Source organism: Gordionus sp. m RMFG-2023, chromosome 1 (genome assembly GCF_954871325.1).
Source record: "Gordionus sp. m RMFG-2023 chromosome 1, tfGorSpeb1-WG-v2, whole genome shotgun sequence".
In the NCBI taxonomy this organism is placed as follows: domain Eukaryota; kingdom Metazoa; phylum Nematomorpha; class Gordioida; order Chordodea; family Parachordodidae; genus Gordionus; species Gordionus sp. m RMFG-2023.
The window spans coordinates 76,763,662-76,787,978 of record NC_088775.1 but is presented as its reverse complement, the minus strand read 5'-3'; the positions used below and the strand labels follow the sequence as shown (position 1 = coordinate 76,787,978).

Genomic DNA, 24,317 nt, shown 5'->3' with positions numbered 1-24,317 from the left:
TATAAAAATATCTTATCTTAGAATATATTATTTTTGTATAATTTTATTTTTATTTTAATAGAATAAAAAATTACTATAAAAAATCTCATCTTATAATATATTATTGTTGTATAATTTTATTTATATTATATATAGGAAATTTTTGTATATAATATTTAATTTTTCAAGTAACGAGTAACACGTTATATTCTGAATAGCCATTAACGCACGTTCCTTTGTTCCCAAGGTAAGGGATAACGCGTTTCTTTTTTGAAGTAACGTTTACAGCACTAGTATATAACTAAAATATCAGGTTTGCGCTAATAAATAATGCCTGACCAGTAGTAGTATATTATTAATTACTCGATCAGTTTTGTGAATCATAAAAGAATAAACCGAGTTATGAATATGAATAACCAAGCTTTTGGGTGTATATAAAATATAGAAGAAATATCTGGTTTCCACTAAATTTAGTGCCTGACTAATACTTATTAATTCCTTAATCAGTTTTCGCCAGCCTGTTTTGAATTGAATTTGCTTCTAAATATGGCATCAACATGCTGTCATTTATTCACCTATAGAGAGAATTCATAGCCCTTGAAACTCGTCAAGCTAGTGAAGTTGAGTTCCCCACTCTTCATGACCCAATTATTAAATGGATACTGAGACTGACTGTATTTTTGAATAAGAATACCCCACTCTCACAAGCTATCCCTAAAATTTTAAGGGTGCAGTTGCACCACCTGCCCCTTTATTAGAGGGTCCTAAAAGAAATTTATACCCGTAATTATGATAATAATATTGTCTATCTCTTTATAATCATTTAAGTACAACAATATTTCGAAAGCTACTATTTTTATTATATGGCCAAAAAGGGGTGGCATTGAGAATATTTTTTTATGAGTTCAAATCGGAAAGGTATAAACAACAAAATCAAATTTTTTTAATAAAATTATCATTTTATTAGTCTTAATATTACGCAATTGTAAAAAATATTGATTTTTTATACTGAAGCTATAAAATATCAAGGTATAATAATGTATAATACAGTGTTGACCAGGTTTGATAGAAAACATTTCCATATCTTATAATTTATTTGAAACTAAAATTATTTGACTTGCAAGAAATTGTTAAAATAACATATTTCTATATTCTTATCAATTTTTACAAGTTAAATAATTTTATTTACAAACTAATTAAAAAAATATGGAAATGTTTTGAATTAAATCTACACATAAAAAATTTTATCTTTTTATCCTATTTTCTCAGAGGACTAAACAAAAGTTTCTTTTGATATTAGAATAATATAAAAAGAAAGAGTGTCTAATTGATAGAGATCCAATTATCATTTATTATAAGTGAGCACGAATGTAAAGATAAGTAAAGAGCATGATGAGATTGATATTTAAATATAGACAAGAATCCTAGGTGAAAGAATTGTAAAGCAAAACGATATTTATGAAAAATATGATTTTTTAAAATATTTTATAAAAATTATTATTCCTCCCATATTTCTTAGAAATATGACACTACCTCTGATTCCTCGTCATCTTCTCCCCTGGATGAAAAAGAAGAACGAGTGAGAAAAAATGGAAAAGTCATAAAGGGGAAGAAAATCAATTTAAGAAACAAAAAAGATTCACTCAAAAGTCAGAATCACGTTCTCGAACACGTTAATCATCATCATCATCACCACCATCATTGCAAGAAAAATTCGAATAAACGGGGAAACGATGTTGAACACTCTAATATAAAAGCGAACGGAAAGGTTACCAGGGAAGACCCAGATAGCCGAATACATAAAAATGAAAAAAGTCATAAATATGATAAAAATAACAAAAAATGTGGGAACTCCAATTTCAAGAAATTCGATTTGGGAAATGACGTAGGAACTATGCCTAATAATATTAACGGGAATCATGATGATGTAAACGGAAGATTCAAAAAAGGATATAGTAACAACGATGATCATGATAAAAAATACCACGAGGATACAAAAAATTCTTTGGATTTCAAAAAAACTAATCAAGACACTATTATAGTCTCCCCGGTCACCACTATAACTGGAAGAAATGAGCAGCAAACGAAGCATGATGGAATGAATAATCTTGACGACGAGAATAATGGAGGAGGGGAGTTCACTTCCGACTTAGATTCCCAAGCAAGTTCTTCCGATAGCTATTCGGTCAGCGATTCTGATCGCGGTAACTCGTATACCATTGAAAACGATTTATTAACCAACAAAGAAACGAGGGTAGATTCTTCTGACAAGGACAATCATTTACATACGAATTTGGATATAAATGGAGAGAATAGAGGAATTCGCAGGACGGAAATGAACCGAACTAATTTACCGCCAAAGGTTAGAATAATATTTACAATGACAATATATTTTTACGAGTAGAGCGGAATTAAAGAATTCTAGATGAAAGAGAATTCTCCAATAGATTATTCTCTCAAAGATGGTTAATTATTAGAGACAAACGCTCCACGGACCGATCTGAATATTAACCGGCCTAACTCACGTTGAACCGACCGAACAGACATTACCTCGGACTTCGTCAGATTTTAACCTTAATTTTAAAAATAAGTTTAGATCGAGATCTCGACAAAGTTATAAATTTTTTCCCTGCTTTGTTTTTTATAATTTTTTCTCTTCCTTCAAAATATTGTTCCTTTTTCAAAAGTCCAATTAAAAAAAATAGGTCCTATGCATGCACAATTGGTTATCATTAAACAAATTCACTGTTTGTTTGTTGTATGTAAATAAATTTTTTTTAAGGTCTCAGCTGGTTTACCAATGTAATATATATCAAATTATATTATTTTTTTGAAAAGAATATATTTTATAAAAAAAAATATCAGAAGATTTTAATTATATTTATAATAATTTTTTTTTAGAAAAATAAACAATTTTAATTTTTATAATCGTTTAGTTTTTGGTTATAAACATTTAACATAAAGTACTTTTTTGTAAAAATAAATTTTAAAATTTAATTATATCATAGCGAATGCAATATATCTTTTAAATGATAAAATTTAATGGAAGCTAGTGATCTGCATCGGGCCTAATTTTTTAAGCCCAGCCCGAATTTTTTTTAAAAGATTTGCCGGCCCGGCCCGAATCCGAAATTTATTTTAAAAAAATTTACCTGTCCGGCCAGGCCCGAATTTATTTAAATATAGAAATTAATTTTTATAATTACTTAAAATAAAAGACATATGTTATATAGCTTTTATTTTCAATAAATTAAATCAAAAATTTATATTTTACATAAAAAATTCAATATAAATTGATAAATTTAGATATATTTAATAAAATTTCCAAGGTCCGACCCGGTCCGAAATTTTTTTAAAAATATTAGGCCCGGCCCAAACCCGATTATTTTAAATAGGCCCAACTTTGCAGATCTCTAATAGAAGCACCGATTATTAAATATCAGGTCGGCTTGATTATTCATTTCTACGAATACCGGTTATTGCCCGATCTCATCCGGTATATCAAAAATGGTCGGTACTAAATAAGATAAAATGTTTAATATCAGAGACCTGCAGAGGTACCATTTGCACGGCCCCTCTGACTGGCCCAGGTTGTATATTTTAAGGCCCAACCCTGATTTTTTAAAAAATATATATATTTTTTTTCTCTCTTTAGCTTTCACCTTTTCTCGTGGTAAGCTACTTCAACATCTCTTTCCACTTTATGTTATTCATACAATCTCTTTTATCTAATTTATACTTCTTTATATTGGCTCTAACTTTATGGCCCCATTGAAGTTTTGACCTTCCTCTTTTACGTTTGCCCATCACTTCCAAACTCTCAGCCTTATTTCCTATGTAGTTCATAGGCCTTCTCATTGTGTGCCCATACCCTAAGTCTGTTTACCATTAACTTAGTCTTAGTTGGCACTACCTTTAAAATACTTAGTATTCTTGTACTGCGCACTTTATCCTTTCTTGTTACCCCAGCAACCATCCTCAGCATTCTCATTCTCCATAGTTTGTAGACTTCTCTCGTCTGATTCTTTGGTTGGCCATGTTTCCGAACTATATAGAATAGTTGGTTGTACTATGGAACTGTAAATTTTTACCTTTAATTTGTGTGGGATTCTTTTGTCAAATAGCACTCCAGATAAAGATCTCCACTTTAACCACCCTTCATTAATTTTACTCTTTTTCTATTGTGCCGTTTGTTTGTATAGTGGAGCCCAAATACAATTGCCGATATCTGCCATTCATTTATATCAATACTCTCTGTTTCATCTCCTCCTATCACCATATACTCCGTCTTTTCTCTATTTACTTTTAGTCCGTGCTTTTCTAGGATATTTATCCAACTCACTTCTTTTATTTCATCTTTGGATTCGGCAAGTATCACAATATCATCTGCAAATATCATAATCCACGGGACTGTTTGAGGTATAGACTGTGCTAATACATTTATGACTGTAATGAAGAGAAGTGGGCTGAGAGCCGACCCTTGATGAACTCCTTTGGCTATTGTGAAGCCTGCTGAAGTACCTTTTGTGCTACGGACCATTGTTGTATGGCCCATATACATATCCTGTATTATTCTTATATATTTTTCGGGAACCTTTTTGTGGCATAGCGCCCACCAGATAAGTTTTCTTGGGATTCTATCGAAGGCCTTTTCTAGATCGAGAAAGACCATGTGTAGCTTTTTGTTCTTTTCCCTGTATTTTTCACTCATTTGTCTAATTGCGTGGATAGCATCAGTTGTTATCTTCCAGGCATAAAGCCAAACTGAGTCTCTCCTATTTCGATTATCTCTCTTATTTTTCTATTATTTTATCGTATAATTTTAGACAGTGTAACATTAGTTTTATGCCCCTGTAATTTTGACAATTGTGTGGATCCCCTTTATTTTTGAAGATAGGAACTAGATAGCTCTGCCTCCATTTTTGGGGAACCTCTTCATTTCCAAGTATTTTATTGTACAGATTTGTGAGGAGATGTATTCCATCATCTCCTAGTGCTTTAAGGCTTTCTATTGGAATATCGTCTGGATCCCTAGCTTTGTTGTTTTTCATATGCTTGAGGCATGTGATTATTTCTTGTTCTGTTATAGGTTGTACAAGGTTATGACATGGGGAGTGTTCGCCTAGATGTAATATGTGGGAATTAAAGTTGAGAAGCTCCTGAAAATATTCTTTCCATCTGTTCATTATTTCTTTTTCTTTTATATCAATTTCCCATCTTTATTCTTGATTACTTTTGGAGCTCCGTTTATATCTCTAGAATTCTTTTCTCGCTATTTGGCTAATCTGTATATTTTTGCCCTTCTTTGGTATGTAGTTTTTCATACATGTCATTGTATGCCTTGATTTGGCCCTAGCCACCGCCTTTGTAGCTAATCTCTTGGATTTTTTGTATCTTGTCATCTGGGTTTTTGGATTTGTACCATATTTTATAAAGGACTTTTTTCTCCTGTATAGTGGTTTGTATCTCTTCATTCCACCACGATAGTTCTTTGTATGATTTGTTACCTCCCCTTGTCAAGCCGTGTCGACTTGGCAGTGTCTATTAATCCGGATGAAAGGTCTGTCCACATTTCTTCACTGACGAATCTATTGTTTCAATGTTTGCATTGATTGCAAAGGCATCTGTCATTGTTTTTAATTTGCCCCATTTGATGCATGGTTCCAGTTTTATCTTGTTTTGTGTGGATTTATTTGAGATGTGTAAATCCATGACTAGTAGCTTGTGTTGCGCGGCGATATCTTCACCTGGGATTACTTTGCAGTCTATTGCATCTTTTAATCTTCTGCGAGAGATTAGCATGCAATCTATCTGTGTTTTCCTTGTACCACTTTCATATGTTATTATATGACTGTCCTTTTTCCTATAGTAGGTGTTGGTTGAGGCAAGGTCAAAGGATTGCGCAAATTTCAGTACATGCTCTCCTTCATCATTTCTTTCTCCATATCCAAAACCACCGTGATGCCTTTTTTAGCTATCTCTTGCTTTCCCCACATGCGCATTTAAGTCACCACCAATTATGACTAGGTCATCCTTAGGGATTTCCATTACAGCTTCATCAAGGATAGCTCTAAAGTCATCTTTCTCTTCTTCCTTGCAACCCATTTGAGGAGCATATACTGAAAGGATGTGTAGTATTGATTGACCAATGCAGAGTTTTATCTTCATTAGTCTATCAGAGATCCTGTTGACTTCTACTACTGAGGAGGTTAGATCTTGACTGAGGATGATGCCGACACCGTTCCTATTGTTAACAATTCCTTTATAGTACAATTTATACCCATCTCAAATCATCAAAGTTTTCTCTCCCTTCCATTTCGTCTCTTGTATGCACGCTATATCAACTTTTCTCTTGTTCAACATTGATGCCAATTCTCTCGTCTTACCTTTAAGCGTCCCAATATTCAAACTTGCTAATCTTGTCTTCTTTGATTTGACCTTTACTTTTCACAGGATGGAGGTCTACACCCTGCGCATCGCTTGGAGGGAACGCCCTAGCTTTCATATTCATATTTCCATTTGTTTCCTTCATTTTGTTTATTGGACAGGTATCCTTAGCACCCGGGTGTCCAGGCCTGTCGGTGACCGGGGTGTCATCTCTAAGCTCCGAAATTCATCTTACCATATGTCTTTACACATCAGTCATCGAAGAAAAACTTGAAAGTTTTTATGCTCCTTACCAGGATTGAACCTGCGTCTTTCTTCGTCCTTCTGTTTCTAAGCATATAACCCATTATGCCACCCTGGCGAATTTTTTTTTAAATATATTATATTTTTAATTTTTCTAGTTAATGGCGATTTAAAATATACGACCTGGCTCGGATATTAAAAAAAAATTAAAATAAGGCCTTGCCCATGTACCCGGGCCGGGTCTGCTGGTCTTTGTTTAATATTGAATGATAAAATTTTCTTTTTAAAATGGTAATTATTTTTTTCAATTTGGAATAAGCCTATATTTGCTTACCTTATAATTTATTTTATTAGTAAGGTGTTAGATTTAATTATCTCATCTTTTTTTTTATAACGGAAAGCAAATAACGTAAGGGAGGGGGCAGCCCTGATTTATTTTTGTAAATTTTAGTTATAATTATTTATCCTTTTTTGCTATTCTCTATTATTTTGCTAAAATTAAATTTGAGTCCATGAAGATGAAAATTGCACCGCCACTAATTGAAAGATAGCTAATTTTAAATTTGAATACTTAAGATAGGAGTTACTTTTTACGCTCTCCACGTTCAAATAGGTTTTTATATTTTATTTTGCATCACACAACAACTTTAAAGAGATAGTGTTGTTTAAAGGCCATTTATGCCTATTTAAAAAACGATTAACTTAATATTTTATCTAGAAAAATATTACGCAAGCCTGAAAATTTTGCTCATAGATAGCAGGACATCTATTAGCGAAATCTCCTGGTTGAAATATTGAGTTTGCCGTTTTTTAAATCGGAGTTTAATAACACTACTTAGAGCAAGTCCCAGTCATGTGAATTTTTTTATCGAGTTAATTTTTTAAACATTTTGATTTTTTTTGATTATTTTCAAATGCAAATTTAATTTTATTTCATAGTTAGTTTACTATATCTCATTTTATAAAAAAAAATTAAATTTGAAATGGTTATTTATATTTCTTAAATACAGATGGTTTTTTTCATTAAAGTATCCCACTATTTTAAATTCTTACCACATTCCATTTATTTTAGGCTTTAAAAATTCTAGGGAATGGAATTATAGTTCATTTTTTAAGGATATTGGGTATGGATAACTCCATGGGCCGAGCCGATCCGATCCGCTGCCCATGAGCTGGGAATGGGCACAATACTATATCTTATATCGGGCCGAACCTTGGTTTTTGAATTTTTTTTTAAATTGGCTTGGGCCTAAAAAGATTATATGTAAAGTTACTAGACTTAAAAAAAATATTGCAATTTTTTTCTTTTAATAATAATAAATTTCAATATTGTAAAGAAAATGATTGCCTAATTTAAATATTGTTTTTTCATTTATTACAATAAATTATTTTTGGATATCGGCTTGAGAAAATTTTTTGAAACTTATAGGCTTGGGATTTTTTTTTAATATTAAATATAGGCCAAGGCCTTTACTAAGTATCTGCTTATTCGATTATAATAGCAAAATGGCTGATAAAAATATATTTATTAATGATACAGAAATCGTTAAAATATGTATGCCCACTACTTTATATCATTTGTTTTTTTTGGTTTATTCAATTCTCTATAAAACCTATCTTATATAACATTATAATTAAAAGGGATCGGTTGATATCGATAATTCGCCAATATTTGATCGGACACTAAAACAAACCTGATTTTTTTTAATGGAAAAAATAGACATAAATTTGCCAACTTCTTGACCGAGTAAAATATTTTACTCAAGTTTTCCAGGCCGATCCAATTTTTTTGCAGACTTTTTCTATTTAATCATGGAGTTATCCATTTGTCGAGGAATTCAGTCAATTTTTATTAAAATAATTCCTCTAGGGAAAATCTGTTTAAAATCATTCTAATCTAATGATAAAATAATATTTTCCCCCTTCTTTTGTAGAAATTTGTTGTCAAAGTTTTTAATGGGAATCCTTCCGAAATTGACATAGGAATCTTTCCCATTTTTAATTCACTATTCCTTTCCCTTAAATTTCACGTTTTTTTCTCCCATTTATTAACTTCTTTTACCTAACCTAAAACATTAATAATATCGTGATCAATTTAATCAATCAATAATCGATATACAGAAATGCATAAATATTAAATATATATATATTTTTTAAAAAAACTATTATGCGCTATTTTTTTTAAAAAAAGGTAAAAGGGAAAAAAAATTTGACGATTCTACTAATTTTATTTATTACCTTTTGATTTATTTTATTACCTTAGCTATTATTATTTTTTTATCAAAAGAGTTAATTTTTAAGTTAAGTATTAAATAAATACAAATTTATTATAATTATAATTTTACATATAAATGGATATATTTCTATTTAATAATAATAATAATGCTATATAGGAATATAGGTAAGGAATTAATTTTGGCAATAAAGAGAAAATTTAAATTATCTTTAAAAAAAATAAAAATGTTTCAATAATTTTTTTAAAATAACATCTGGAGGAAAGATTCAATTTCTTTTCTTTCTAGAAAGTTGTGTTGTTAAATGTAGGGGTGTACCGATACCACTTTTTGGAGGCCGTTTCAGATATTAAATTGATATCGGCCGATAACCGATCCGATATCATATCTAATTTTGTATTCTGCAAAGATACCGGTTTTAATTTTTAATATACTTTTTATTAGTACAACATCTATAATTTTACTATACCATAACATATGTCATTTAAATATATTATAATGGTCAGTTATAGTTTATATTCAATTCAATTATTTATATAATAAGTAATAACATTAATCTATTTACATAATTAGTAATAAAAAAATATATTATGAAATTTGAAATTAATATTTAAAATTAATATATCGAAGATTTCTTTTTATATCAGAGATATGTCGGTGATGGGGACTGTTAATATCACTAGCATCACTAAAAACAGATACTGAAGAGATTAATGAACACTTTTTAAACAGAATGCGAAAAAAAATAACTATATTGCAGAATGTTTATTAACTAATTATTTCTATTAAAAAAATTAAACATAAAAATGTATTTCGATTTTATTTATAAAAATAAATGGTTTTTTAGATATAACTTTTTTTAAATTTTGTTAAAAGCGCCATTTTATATCGGATGGAAAAATTTTATAATATTTGCCGATAACCGATATTTTAAAATGAGCGAAATATCGGCCCGATCCGATCCGATATAAAATATCGGTACATCCCTAGTTAAATGGCTGATTTAAGCCAATTTTCAAAAACGACTCAATATTTTACCCAGAAAAATATTGCCTAAGCCTCGAGATTTTGTTAATAAATGTTCAACCTTTTGTGCCACCTATGAGCAAAATCATAAGACCTGCATAATATTTTTCTGGATAAAATATTGATATTGAGTTAGCCGTTTAAAAACATTACTAAGAAAGAAATTTTTAATAAACCGAAAATTTTCGAATCAAGATAAAAATTTAATTTTATTTTAAAATAAGAATTCATAATTTCCTCGTCATTTTAATTGAAAACAAATATTTATTATTTGTGGTTATAATTTTTTAAAAATAATAAATTGTAGGCAACGCACAACACACAAAATGAAGAGTTAATTTTAATTTTTTTTCATTTCACATATAAGATTGATGAATTTATATAAATTTTATTATTTAAAAGAAGAAGAGTAAATTCATCATCTCAAAGTTCTTTGTATTTAATTTACCTGTCAAAACATTTTCAAAAGTCGTGGAATCTATTCTTGTCCAGTGGGGCTTAGAGTATTAAGTATATTGTAATAATAAAATATGCATATTACATAAATTATGCCTATATAATATACCTAAAACAAATGATTCAAATCGAATACGAATAAGAATAATATATTTTTCGTTATTTTAGCTAATATGCCATAAATTATTCGTAGACTTGATTTCATTCGATTTTTAAAAATGGCCCGATTAAAATTTTAACGGAAATAATATTATGTAAGCCTCGAGATTGCAGATAGAGGTCCAAACATTTCTATCATCAAAACACTAATTCTTAAGGATTGTAACATATTATTGCGGAACTTTTTTAATAAAAACTTTATTTTCACATCCTATTAAACACTTTTTTTAATTTTGATAATCCATTTTTCAAATTATTTTTAAAAAATTTAATCTTCGAATCGTATAATGTCTCCATTTTTGATACGAACGAATACGAGCAAAGAATTATTCAATTCCTACGAATACGAATAATACAGTTATTCGGAAATATGAATCTGATATGAATAATCCAAATATTCGATTCATATTTTTGTAGGTATAGTATATATGTTTAGGCTTACCAATTCATTTATTTATTATATACAAAACAGCCCAAATTATTCAAAATAAAATTTTAATCCCAATCATGATAAGGTAATATTGAAAATTATATTAATAGTTGCTAGGGCAGTAAATACTTATATTTAAATTTTCTAGAATATTGATGAAATTTCCCCCATTTTTAGTGATTTTTAAAAAAATCAATTTGATTATATATTTACTTCCCTAGAATCTATTAATATTAATTTAAAATTTACTTTAAAAATAGTTTAGAAGATATAAGCTAAATCCCCATTTTTTTAAAATAATTTAGAACGGGAACCCGATCTATGAAATAATAAAAGAAATATATAAGGCCATTTTAAAACCAGAAAATTATTAAGATTCCGATCCTGATTTTTAAAAAAAACGATTTAAAATTTTCTATTTTTTAAATTTTCAAAATTCTAAAAAAATTTACCCATACCTTTTTAACATTTTATCCTATTCCTTTCTCCAGGTACTAATTTAATTTTAAATATATTTCACCCAATTAAAAAAATCTCTTTCAGCTGAACATTCCTTAAATTGAGCTATTATTAAAAATATTATGTAGACTCATCGTGTTATATATTTCACTGATAAAAAAATTTCTTCTCACTATTTTGTTAAAAACGGCTTGATTTGAACCAATTTAAAAAAAAGGCTAACTATATTTTAGCCAGAAAAATATTGCCTAAATAAGCCTCGAGATTTCGCTAATGGATGTTTATAACTTTGTGCCATCTATGAGCAAAATTATCAGGCTTTGGAATGCAAATTATGACGTGGAGGAGTTAAAAAAATAAAATTCATTATATAACTTTTATATAGTACACACACAAAGAACAATAATTAAACTTCAATCTTTTTTTAGAAGCTTTTTGAGGAGATAAAATATTTTTAAAATGTAGTTTAATAATAATATTTTATATAGTTCACGGAATGTATGATTCTTCTATTTCTTTTCAATAATTTTTAAAAACCATTTTATTAATGTTAAAAATAAATATATATTTTATTATTAGATATATTTTTTATACCATAAAAATCAATTAATTAAAGTCAAAGTTTTTTTTTTGAGGGCAAATTTTTTTTTCTCATTCATATTCTACTAAAGAAGTGTTAGTTAGATAATTGAATATTAATAATTTATTGAGTGTTCCGATTTTACGAATCGAATTCTTTATATAATTCGATAATTATCAAATATTATTATTCGAATATTTTTTATTATTCGTAATTCGAATAATTGAAAAAAATTCCATATAGCGAATATTCGTTTAGGAGTACTAGTAATTACAGAATATAATTAGAAAGAAATAGTTAAGTATCTCATGGCTAAGTATTCCCTTTTGACAATTGTGATCACTAAGTGATCTGAAAAATCGGAATGTGTTGGCCTGAGTTCCCTGCGGCCTGCACAATCCGTTGCGACTCGAATTTAAAAAAAGAAGCGTTAGAGGGAAAAATCGCAAAATCAAAATATTTTTTATTCTATATTTTAATGGCTAATGTACATTTAATATAAATATTCAGCCAATAACTTTCGATAATTTAAATGATGTTCATTGTTTAATCTATTTTACTCTCTTTAACACAAAATATATTATAAAAATAAACAACGGCGTCTCGCTTTTTTACAACTTGAGAGGAGGTTGGAGTCCATTAAAAAAGTTCTAACATTAGCAAAATAAAGGTAATTCAAAAATTTGCCCAATAAAAGACTATATCTAAATGTTCCAAAGTTTTTGAGGTGCTTGAGCTCCTATGCGCACCTCCCACTACCCCTAACGAGGCACCCGAAATGAATATTAAATATTTTGCCACCTAAAATTTTTTTATATTTATTTTATAATTATGAAGAATAAATTAATGTTATATTTTTCGGGCTATTTTTAGGATTGGGCAGGCCCTGCAGGATTCTAATGTGCACCTTATTTTTTTGCCAGAGGTGTTGATTGGTAGTTATATACACGCTGAGAACGCTTTTGCCAGGTTTTCCTTAATGAGGCCAATTGTTTATATTTCTCTTTCTTTCTGCTGATACTTTACTCCTAACTAAGACAAAACACGATATTGCTTGGGATCGATTAATTAACAGGAAATCAATAAATTCATCTTTATTTTTTTTATTGTGAGAATGAGTTAGTATAAAAATAAGTTTTTATGACTCATTAATTTGCCTTTTTTTTTGAGTAAAAAAAATATTTTAACCAATTTATTTACGATCCAACTATTTGTGGTTAGTTAAGGTTTCTCTATGCCAAGTTGACATCGATTCTTTTTTTAGATTATATTAAATTTGATGCATGGTCAGCACATCAAGATGTAATTTTGAGAATAATCAAGTCTTAAAGGAGCCTTATGTTCTTTAAACATTCTTGTATCCTTCTACATTCCTTCCTATATATGTTTAAAACATTGTTCCTGATGGTTGTCATGTTTATATAAATTTTATCATTTATTTTCCGAAGAATTTAAAAAAAATTGATGACAATTTATTTACATAATTTAAAATTTTTTTAAAATAATCTTTATATCAAACTTTAAAATTAAGTCCAAGTTACATTCTCAAGAGTTCACTTAACTTTTTTAAATTAAATTTTATTAATTAATAAAAATTTGACAAATTCGTAATAATAAGATAAAAATCCTCATTCCAATGATAATTTTAAAAATTTTCTTAACTACTTCCTTAACATTGTCGGGAATTCTGTCTGGGAAACATTAAATATAAAGATTAAATCAAATACCGGACATACAGCTTTTGAACTGACACCCTATTTTTGCTTATTTTAAACATTTAATTTTATTTTTAGTATTTTTAGTATTTTTTTTCTCTTTTTTTATGTTTTGTTTTTTTTTTTGGTTTAATTTCTTATTTTCTCTAGGACACGGCCTTACAACTTAACTTAAAAAACATTTTGATTTATACATTTTTTAAAATCGGTGCATAAACAAAATTTTTTTATAATCACAAAGATGTATACTATTCAAAATCTACAACATGCCACCCTCTCAAAAAACTAAAAAAAAGACCATTTTATACAATATTATACTCAGCTAACTTTTTTTAAACCAAATAAAAATCTCTGTAATTAAAATTATAACTTTAAATATTAAAAATTATAACTTTAAATTTTATAAAACATGTCCACCCTTTTTAAAACCAAAAAGAGAAGAAAAATAAGTATCCTCAAATATATGTGTATATGCAGCAAAAATATATGCAAATCATGCTTTAGTTAAATGTTCATGGAAGTTTGAGATCTATTGGCAAATATTCCCTGAAATTTGATTGTGGTCCATTTATTATCTATAGAGTTCTCCAAACATAATTTGCATCCTGTTCTAATATATCTGGTTTCTCGATAATATATTCATCAATATACTATTATATATGGCAGACTGTATAATCTTTTCCAAATTATTATCATTGCCATCCTTTATATTGATATTTAATGGAGTATTATCGGATGAAAAGCAGTTGCTGATCATTATTTGCTAAATTTTTAACCATCATATAGATTGAAATATCCCTATAGTGTAGTAAGGTGGAAAAAGAAAGGAAATTCCTGGAAAGCATTTACATTTCAAGGCTAAATTTTAAGTTTCATGAAAATGACACCCAATTGTTTTCAGCCAGCCATCTAAACTTATCGCTCTTTTAGAAATGTTTAAATTTTTACTACCTAAAAAATATTTTCTTCTATTGAAGTTTTTTTTCATGTGCATAATTATTTTGTCAATTAGATATTATAGAGATTCTAAGGAGAGGTAAAAAAAAAATCAAAATTTGTTGAAAAAAGAGCTGGAATAAACAAGTAGAAGATAATACATATTATCAAGAAATTTTTTTTGTCATTTTTGTGAAATCTCCATAAAAAATATTTGTAAATAATAACATTTCGTTTTCACATCATAATATTCGCCAAAATTATTTTCAATTTTATAATGTATATAAAGAGCCATGGGACATTTCGAAGTAATTATATACCAAATGTAAACAGGTGTTTTTTGTTAAATATATTTTTGAACGTTAACAAGGTAGGAATATTTTGAGAAAAAAAGAGATATAAATTATATTCGAAGCAAAATATAATGAAAAGTCGACGTTAGAAAGAACAGCAGTTCTAGGGTTAAATATAGAGCCGTAAAAAACGTAACAACTTTATATTTAGCATTAAAAAGTACTTTTACGATACTTTTAAAAAGTAATCCTTTACCCAAAATATTACTCGCTACTTTAAAATTGATTGCATATCCCCCCCCCCCTTTTTATCAATTACAAATGATAATATATATTTACTAATTAACTTCGACTTTATTTGAATTTGAATATGTATTTATGCTTTCGTATTTCTGAAAGTGTGGGTTGATTATTGTATTTTTGATTTTCTTTTGAAACTTTCGATGAGCGCCTATTTAAAAATTTTTTTTTAAAATATTAAACCTAAGTAAACTTAATATAAAATATTATTTGAAATTTAATAATAATAAAATATAAACTAGAGTAATTCCTAATTCATTACTTGTCATCCATTAGTGCCTCTTCACTAGCTTTTAAAAGTAACGCCTCGTTACTTATTTAACATTAATGTCTCGCTACTTTGCATTTTTTTTGGAAAAAGTTACGGTTACTTTGAACGCGTGAGTTTATGCCATTAATAAAATTGATCAGAAGAGAGTTGGGGTATATTTATGTTAGAAGTTGTGAGAGAATAAAATGGACCCTTTTAAATTAAATAAAATAATTGCTTATAAATCATTTTTTTGCAGGCTAGCCCTAGATTTTTAGATTTCTTTATTAAGGCCAAGCTGAAGTTCTTTTGAAAAAAAATGTTTTAAATTTCCTTTATAAAAGCATGTTTTGAAAATCAGTAAAATAATTTTATTAATGATTTCTCATGTTAAATAAACCCCCTAAAATTTACCGAAGTAATAATTAAATTACACATATCATAATTATTAATTTTTTTTCTTTTATACCATATCATTTTTAACAGTAGTGGAATTAGCCATTTTGTATTATATATTTGTAAATTTAATCTACCAAAATTTAACAGATGCATGCATGCAAGTACCAAATGATTTTTTGTGTTAATCCTATTTCAATTTTTTTTAAAAAAGTTTTGAGATTCGCTAATTATATATATATATATATAATCATTTAATCAGGGATTAAACATTTATAATTTTCCTTATTTAACTAATATTTAAGGAAAATCAAGTAAAGAAATTTATTTTTAAAATAGTTACTAAACATTTTTCCATTAAAGCAAAGGTCAAAAACAGAATGAAATCGGACAGAAATAAGAAACCGGAAGGAACTAAAGACCACTTTTAAAAACCGGTCCATTTAGCATTTGGTCAGTACCTGATTTTTGACTTTCACTAGATTTTAGAAATTAAAGGGTCGAAAAAGATAGAACTATATGATGTAATATAGAATATTACATCATATTAATATTAATCAGAAATAAATAAAAAAAATTTATATACCATATATATATATATATTAAATCGGGTTTTGTGGCCAATTTTTTAGAAAGATGAATATCATCAGGCAAAATTTACAATCTCTTCTAATATTTTATACTTATAAAGGATAAGGCCGGTGAGCATTCCGAAAAATGTATCGTTAAAAACAAGCTGAGCGAAAGTTACGGCAGAGATTCTTCGTTTTTGACGTGGGAATATCACACTATTACACTGGATAAAGTAAATAGATGTTTTATATATTTCAAAATAAAAAATTTAATTGAGAAGTAGGCAAGGAAATCGCGGATATGGGAAGAATGGTTAGATTAAACGGAAAGATGTAAGGCAAGCCATGAAAAGATGATATAGGATAGATAGAAAAATAGGAGACTAAATTTTTTTTATTATTAAAGAAGGTTTTTAATTAAGTAATTTTTAAGCTCTTTGTTTATTACGATTCAAACACTAAAATTAATTATTATTATTTTTTCAAATATAAAAAAAAGCACGGTAAAGGTTTGGGATTCAGCATAAGCGGAGGAACCGACAACAACACTTCTATCCAATTTCCGGCTGGACATAACTTAGAAATTGGCTCCTCTATTGTTCTTACCAAATTGATTCCAGGTGGTACTGCTTTGAAAGATGGTAGACTAAAGTATATAAGAAATATATACTTCATGATTTTATACCATTCTTTAATTTGTAAACGAAGGATATGATAAGTCTTAAAACAAATCACGAGAAATTTTCCACCTATTTATTTATCACCTTTTCTCTGATGATATGAATTAAAGGTGCAAGTTCAATATTTGTCATCATATTGATGCGAGTTATTGTTCAGTTCACTCTTTAAATTTTATAAATATATTTTACTAGCTTCTACATTATAAATATAAAAAAAATTCTTAATTTTATGTGTGATTTTTACGTAACAATAATATCTATTTATTTCTTTTCTTATAAGGATGGATGACATTATACTCAAAGTCAACCAAATGGACCTGACTAATGTTACCCATGATGAAGCTGTCGAAATCCTCAAGAAATCCATCAATATCGTTACCTTGGTAATCTATAATTTTGCCGTCTAATTTTAGCAAAGATTCATATTAATCTTAAATTTATTTTGAAAAGTCGTTTTTAATAGTTAAAATATAATTGTTTAAGTTATTTATTAATTTTTATAATCCGAGAGTGCACTATATAAAAGTTCGAACCTTTACACGAATATTCTTTAGTAAACGGCCTATACTAAAAAAAAGATTTTTTAGTTTTCATAATGTCCCCGTAGAAAATATCAGGGGACAAAATATTGATGAAGAAATGTCCTACGGACAATATATCTTAGTTGAAAGAGCCTTGTAGACATAATGTCATAGAATAATAAAAAATTAGATGCTTTTTAACCTTTAATACTATCACGGCAAATTTTTTAAAAAATTTATCGTGTCTCCCCGTTGTTTTACTATTTGCTCTTTTCTCCCCTATTTTACCTAGATATCCCTTAATTATAGTTTCCTGGGAAATTTATAACCCTAGTTTTATATACCCAGGCCACTCATGAAATCCATATATATTATTAACTATTGAATCAAACTAAATTAAATTTGTAATATATTTTAAAATATATTTAAGCTACTAGTTTATTTTGTCTTTACTATAATAAACTAATCATACCCTTTATATTGGTTCCATATTATCAATGTAACATCCTTAAAAATTTTGTATACACTAACGGTTTCTTAAGCCCGTATAAAAGTTTAAGAAAAATTAGAAACTTAACAGAAACATAAAAATCTATATTTAATATGTTTTTGGCATTATATAATAAAAAGTAAAAATCTTCAAAATATGTTTTTTAAAACAACATTTTAATTTTCAAAAAAATGCATATAATATATTCTCAAAAAATATTATAAAAAAAATTGGGAGGAACTTTAACTAGAAGGCTTTTGGGTTACGAAATATAATGAAAGGGACATGTGACTTTCAATAAAATTCGTTATTTAATATGCCTGGACCTATATGATAATATCGAATCGAAGATCGAACTGTAATTATTAATCTTCTAATACTTGGGGATACCCTTAAAATTGCAATCTTACATCACTCTATTGAAAAAAATTATAATACTCTTGTTAAAATTGGAATATGTAGCTTTTTATTGATAGTTATCTTTTTCTATGTTAATTAGATTCAGATAGGACATTATGTGATTTAAAAAGACAATATATCTTGGATAAGGGCAGTTATCCATCGTTTCGTTTCTATTCTAACAATAAAAATAATATTTATAACTTTTTTTTCATGGTTTTAAATATATTATGAATCTAAAAAAAATAATATTTACTAGCATATCAAACGTAAGAAACTTGTTCAAGACCATATGATCATAACTTTGAAGAAGGGGGACCTAGGTATGCTTCAATAAATTTAACACGCTTAATATTATTTACCCATAAGTGAATTGCTAATAAGGAATTAAAAGATAAAGGTGAGTTCTATAAATTTGCATCTAGATACAAAAACATTTTATATGTATCTTATCTGGATATAATTTTAGCGCTATCTATTTATAAATACATTTAATAGATCATTTTATTTATCATTGTATTAAATATCTGTCCTAGTTTAGTTCTTTTCCATTTCCAGGAAATTCGATTTTACCAATGGGTGTTAAAAATATATAAATATCATATTTAATAATCTTTAAATATTATAAATTTTTATATGAGTAAAATAAATGATACTGATAAAAAAGAAATAACAGAGTATCAAAAAAAATTTTAAACTTGATTGGACATTGCTTCAAGTACTAAAAAACATTTAGAGAAGGAAAAAATTAACAGAGATTTATTGATGAACTTTCAAAGTTAATATTAATCCAGGAAAAAAAAGATTAAATATTTTTTTTCAACACAAATAAGAATAAGTACTTTAAGAATATCATCACCCATTACATGTCAAAATCTATTATTTGAAAAACAAAAAATGGTGTTAGGTTGCTTCTCTGAATAGATTTCGAAATTAAGAACAAACATTAAGTCGAGATATGACTAGGCCTAATAACCTTTAAATTAATGAAATATTTAAATATCATTATTTTTTGTTAAAACGAAATCGTATAAAGGTTTAGGTTTTAGCATAAGTGGCGGTGTAGGCAACGAACACAAAGCAGACGATTGCGGAATTTATATCACGAAAATTATTCCTGGAGGTGTGGCCGATTTGAATGGGCAATTGAGAGTCGAGGATAAATTATTGAAGGTATAATTATTTATTAGTATTATCATATCTCATTGATTTTATAGATAAAATCTAAATAAAATATTTATTGATTTATAATTATGTATGCGTTCAAGAGGTGACAATTTTTTTTAATAATTTACTTTGTGTAAGTGTCGATTGTGATGTGGGGTCCATGGAGAATCGGAATCTCTCAATTTTAAATCAATTATCAAAGGCCATTTTTTAAATTTCAAACATCTGATTGACCTGAAATTTTTATCATTACGTATAGAGTATGAGTAATGATGCATAGCTGTAAACGTTATTGATTTTTTATGTGTTTTATTAAAATATTAGATAGCGTTGTAATTCTATCCTTTGACTTTTTCAATTAGCGTCTGTGGCCTAGTCGGATCAGTACGTTATCACAATCCTATCGTTCTGGGTTCGAATAGTAGGGGTCATTCTAATGTCAACATTGTGAATTTCAGACAATTTTTCCAATAAATTTTGAACGACACTTAATTTATTTTCCATTTTTTATATAAATTTTTCATATAAATTGAAAGCGTAAAGTTTAATGGTTAAAATTGTCTAAAACTTACAGTGCAGTTATTCTACATATGCTGAAATATATTAGCGGTCAAATCAGATTTTCCGAATTTAAAAATTACTCTTAATAAATGATATAAAATTGAAAGATATCCAAATCTCATGGATTTCATATCCCAATACGACTTATATATTATACAGAAACTCGAGTATTATTTCAAAATCCTCAGTCGGGCCTAAGTTTTTAAAAAAAAATACGAACCCAGGCCAGGTTTCTTAAAATTATAAATTACATAACCGGGTCTGGAAGAATTTTCTTAAATTAATTTAAACTGTATCAATTAACCAGTATGCATGATTCCTTTTTGAACTTTAGTTCGCTTCTCGTAATTTCTATTTCCCTTTGCGACCATTTGCGAAATTCAAAATTTAAAAAAAAACATCTAGGCCAGGTCATAAAATGTAAATTTTAAAATCAGGGCCGGGCCTGAAAATGGGAATAATATATACAAGGCCTCTGATCTTATATAAAAATTAAATATATTTTCTTAAAATGATTCTCAAGACAAATGATTATCTGGCCAATAATTTCAGTTTGTAATGCAAATATATAATACATTTAATTTCTTTTTAAAAATTATATCACGAGTCATTTTCATGATCTTCGATTCGTGTAATTTTTATATTAAATTTGATATAATTATGTTAATTCTTCACATGATTATCAAAATACAAAAACGCAATTTTTCCGATTTAAAAAAAATATTATATTCAGGTAAACGATATAGATTTAAGTCACACCAGTCACGAATACGCTGTTTTGGCCTTAAAATCTCTCAAAAATGATATATCAGTGCAGTTACTGGTTTACAGGGAAGAAGAACAAGATAAAGGTAACTTTTCGTTGAATTTTTTGTGTTTTTTTCCTTATCATTGTTTTGCTCATTTTTATTCTTGAGTAATTATAAGGATTACATTCATGTATTTGTCTACACTTAAAAGTCTATAATCTGCTGATTGAAATAGGTTGAATACATAATATCCTCCGCCTGAGACAAAATGACTCATACTTTTTCAAATAAAATTAATAAATTTGCCTATAAATAGGTTTATTGATTTATTCATGAATAATATATACCGAATATAATGAGTGGTATATAAGATATTCTATTAGTTAAGGGATACATTTTAATTACTATAGAAATAATTTCGATTATTAATTATACTTATTTTTTATAAAGGTAACTTGTTACAATTACTATTTCTGCATTATAAGCCTATTTTTTGATCTCTTACTATATGTAAATGTAGAATATCCTCTTTCTCCCCTAGAAGAAAATAGTTTCTTTTAGGTTTACTCTCTTTATCACTTTCCGAGATTGGGGACTTACCCAACACACTATCATAATTAAATATGGACCCAAATATTGGACTAGTAATATTCCTTTATATCTTTGCTAGAATATCAGTCCTCAGTTCTGTCTTTTTTATAGTCTGACCAATCCATTGCTGACATTTGATTGGGCGATTAGATATTATTTTATCTAAGTTGTGTATCTCATCCATATTTTAAATATACAATATGGGCGTTTGACTATTATATAATTTACCCACAACATTTGGCTTAGACCGATATATATTAGAAGTCATGTAAATGGATATTATAAAATCATTTGATGATACAGATCTTATCGTCTGATACTACACCTCTTGAATCTGTTCCCTTTTTAGGCAAATATAGATTTGTTGAGATATCGATTTAAAGTCAATTTAAATTATCAATGGGTCGTTAAGACATTTAATTAATTGCAATGAGCTAAAATATCTCTCTATGTCCTCAAATTTCGTTTAAAACATGTCAGGTATTTTATAGTCATCATTTGATCTGCATCATATTTTGGTCATGACTACAAAATATACAAATATCGGAATATTTAGTTGATAAATTTTTATTAATCGCTCATTATTTCCATAAAGTCACAAATAAAAATACTTCTTCAATCATACGATGCGATCTAAACGAGTACACCGACACAAACCCGAATCTTTTTCCAAGCCCTAAAATTTCTTATTCTTCCTCGCTAAAACATCAACAAAATGACGAAATCGACCATGTCAACACACTATCTCACGATGATCACCATTTTGGTACCCCTATTATTCCCTTAGAAATGATCGCCGTTAAAAAACAGCAAAAATACAGAAGTCCGCTCATAACCGAGCTTAGGCAAAAGCTAAACATCAGGGATGAGGAAAGTGAAATGGCTTCAGGAGAAGAAAAGAATGATCAGGATATCGAAAAAGATGCGATAGATTTAAAAATTAGGCATACTGGCAATGTTTTATGTCTAGAAAGTAATTTTTGTTTTTTTATATAAAAAAAAGATAAAATATAACATAATGTTTTCATTATAAATCTTCGTTTTTTTGAGAGTTTTAATACAATAAATTTATTTATTAGTATAGAATAATTAAATTAAATTTCATTTTAAATAATATAAATATTACTAGCTATATTAATTTATATACATCCAGATGGAATGAACATGGAATCAAATCTCAACAATGTAGGATCTTCACCTAGAGTTTTGCGAAAATTGGAAAATAAGTATGTAAAATGCTTATTAATATGATCGTAATAAACCTATTTGACTGGGAAATATATTTAAAAATTTTTTTTTACCATGCTTTTAATTGCTCGCGCTAAGACGTTATCTTTTATGGTTCGCTTTTACTTTATTCTGTTTATATGATAACGGCATTATGATTTGGAACTTGTTATTTTCTTAAAAATTCTCTGATTATTATAATTATATGTTCCTCCCCATATTCTTCAACAGAAAAGAGTCGTTCACATAGCAATGAATCTCGCATTTTTAGATAAAACGAGAAAACGATCTCCATATAGTTTCAACCATTCTAGTAGGTTTTTATTCGACGTGATTCTCTTTTCTTTCAAATATGTTTCAACTTCAGAATTGGAAGACATTCTGTTTAAAAATTACATCCATATTTGATTGTGTAATAGAAACAATTAGCCTCAAAGGCAATTAAATATATGATGAATTTTAAATATATATATTATTAATTGTGTACGACGATTAATTGTTTGTTTTGTAAAATATATATATACTGCGGTACAAAAGGTAAAAAGTTGTTAAATTTATAATAAAAATTGATTTCATCACAATGGCGCAGTCGTTTCAAATGGAGAAATATAATATAAAGGAGTGCAATATGGAAGTTTATTTATCAAAAATGGAATTCATATTTAAAATCGCAAAAATAGAAGATAAAAAATCATTTTTATTAGCGAATATTGGATTAGAGGTTTATTCTAAATTATTTAATTTGTGTTTGCCAAAGACATTAGAGGAAATATCATATGATGACATAATTAAACTTTTAAAAAATTATTATATGAAGAAGACAAACTTCCTATTAGGGAACAAGAAAAAGATGAAACCATCGTAGAGTATATTAATAAATTAAAGATAAAGGCAAAGACGTGTGAATTTAAAGATATGTATAATACAGTATTGCGGGACAAATTAGTGTCAGGAATTAATAATGGAAAAATATTAATGAAATTAATTAACACGCAGGACTTGACATGGGAAAGTGCAATACAAATCGCGACCGCAATGGAGACTACAGAAATGATGTCGTATTAAAAATTATCTGCAGGGAAGGAGATAAATAAAATCTCAAAAACAGTAACAAGGGAGCAGTATGACAAGTACAAATCAGTACCAAAAATTATTTGCTATTGTTGCGGATTAGGAGATCACATAAAACCTAAGTTTTGAATGCCATCTGCCATAATTGTGGGATAAAAGGACATTTACAAAAAGTATGCAGAAGGAATCGTGGAAAGAAGGAATATATTCGAACGATAGATGTTCCAGAAATGAGCGAGAAAGTTTTGAGGATTGGGAATTTCCAGAGGAGTCTCGAGAAAAATTTGAGGTGAAATTATTGATAGATAAAATTTATAATAAATTTTTAATTGACACAGGATCGGCAGTCTCCATTTTGAATATAGAAGACGTTTACCGTTTAAAAATACCAGTAACAAAAACGGATATTATTTTACAATCTTATAATAATGTAATGATCAATATTA

At 27.8% G+C, this 24,317-nt stretch overlaps 1 protein-coding gene across 3 annotated transcripts in view; it reads left to right on the top strand.

The window, feature by feature from the left end:
- Positions 1–24,317, top strand: part of LOC135931798 (disks large homolog 2-like) — a 94,514-nt gene that overhangs the window by 36,006 nt on the left and 34,191 nt on the right. For all 3 annotated transcript variants that reach the window (XM_065469094.1, XM_065469093.1, XM_065469095.1), the window contains 9 exons: positions 1,499–2,341; positions 16,535–16,648; positions 16,915–17,066; positions 17,376–17,478; positions 18,765–18,828; positions 19,542–19,678; positions 20,967–21,084; positions 22,169–22,546; positions 22,727–22,796. In XM_065469094.1, coding sequence (XP_065325166.1) covers positions 1,499–2,341; positions 16,535–16,648; positions 16,915–17,066; positions 17,376–17,478; positions 18,765–18,828; positions 19,542–19,678; positions 20,967–21,084; positions 22,169–22,546; positions 22,727–22,796 — 1,979 coding nt within the window. The remainder of the gene's footprint in view (positions 1–1,498; positions 2,342–16,534; positions 16,649–16,914; positions 17,067–17,375; positions 17,479–18,764; positions 18,829–19,541; positions 19,679–20,966; positions 21,085–22,168; positions 22,547–22,726; positions 22,797–24,317) is intronic.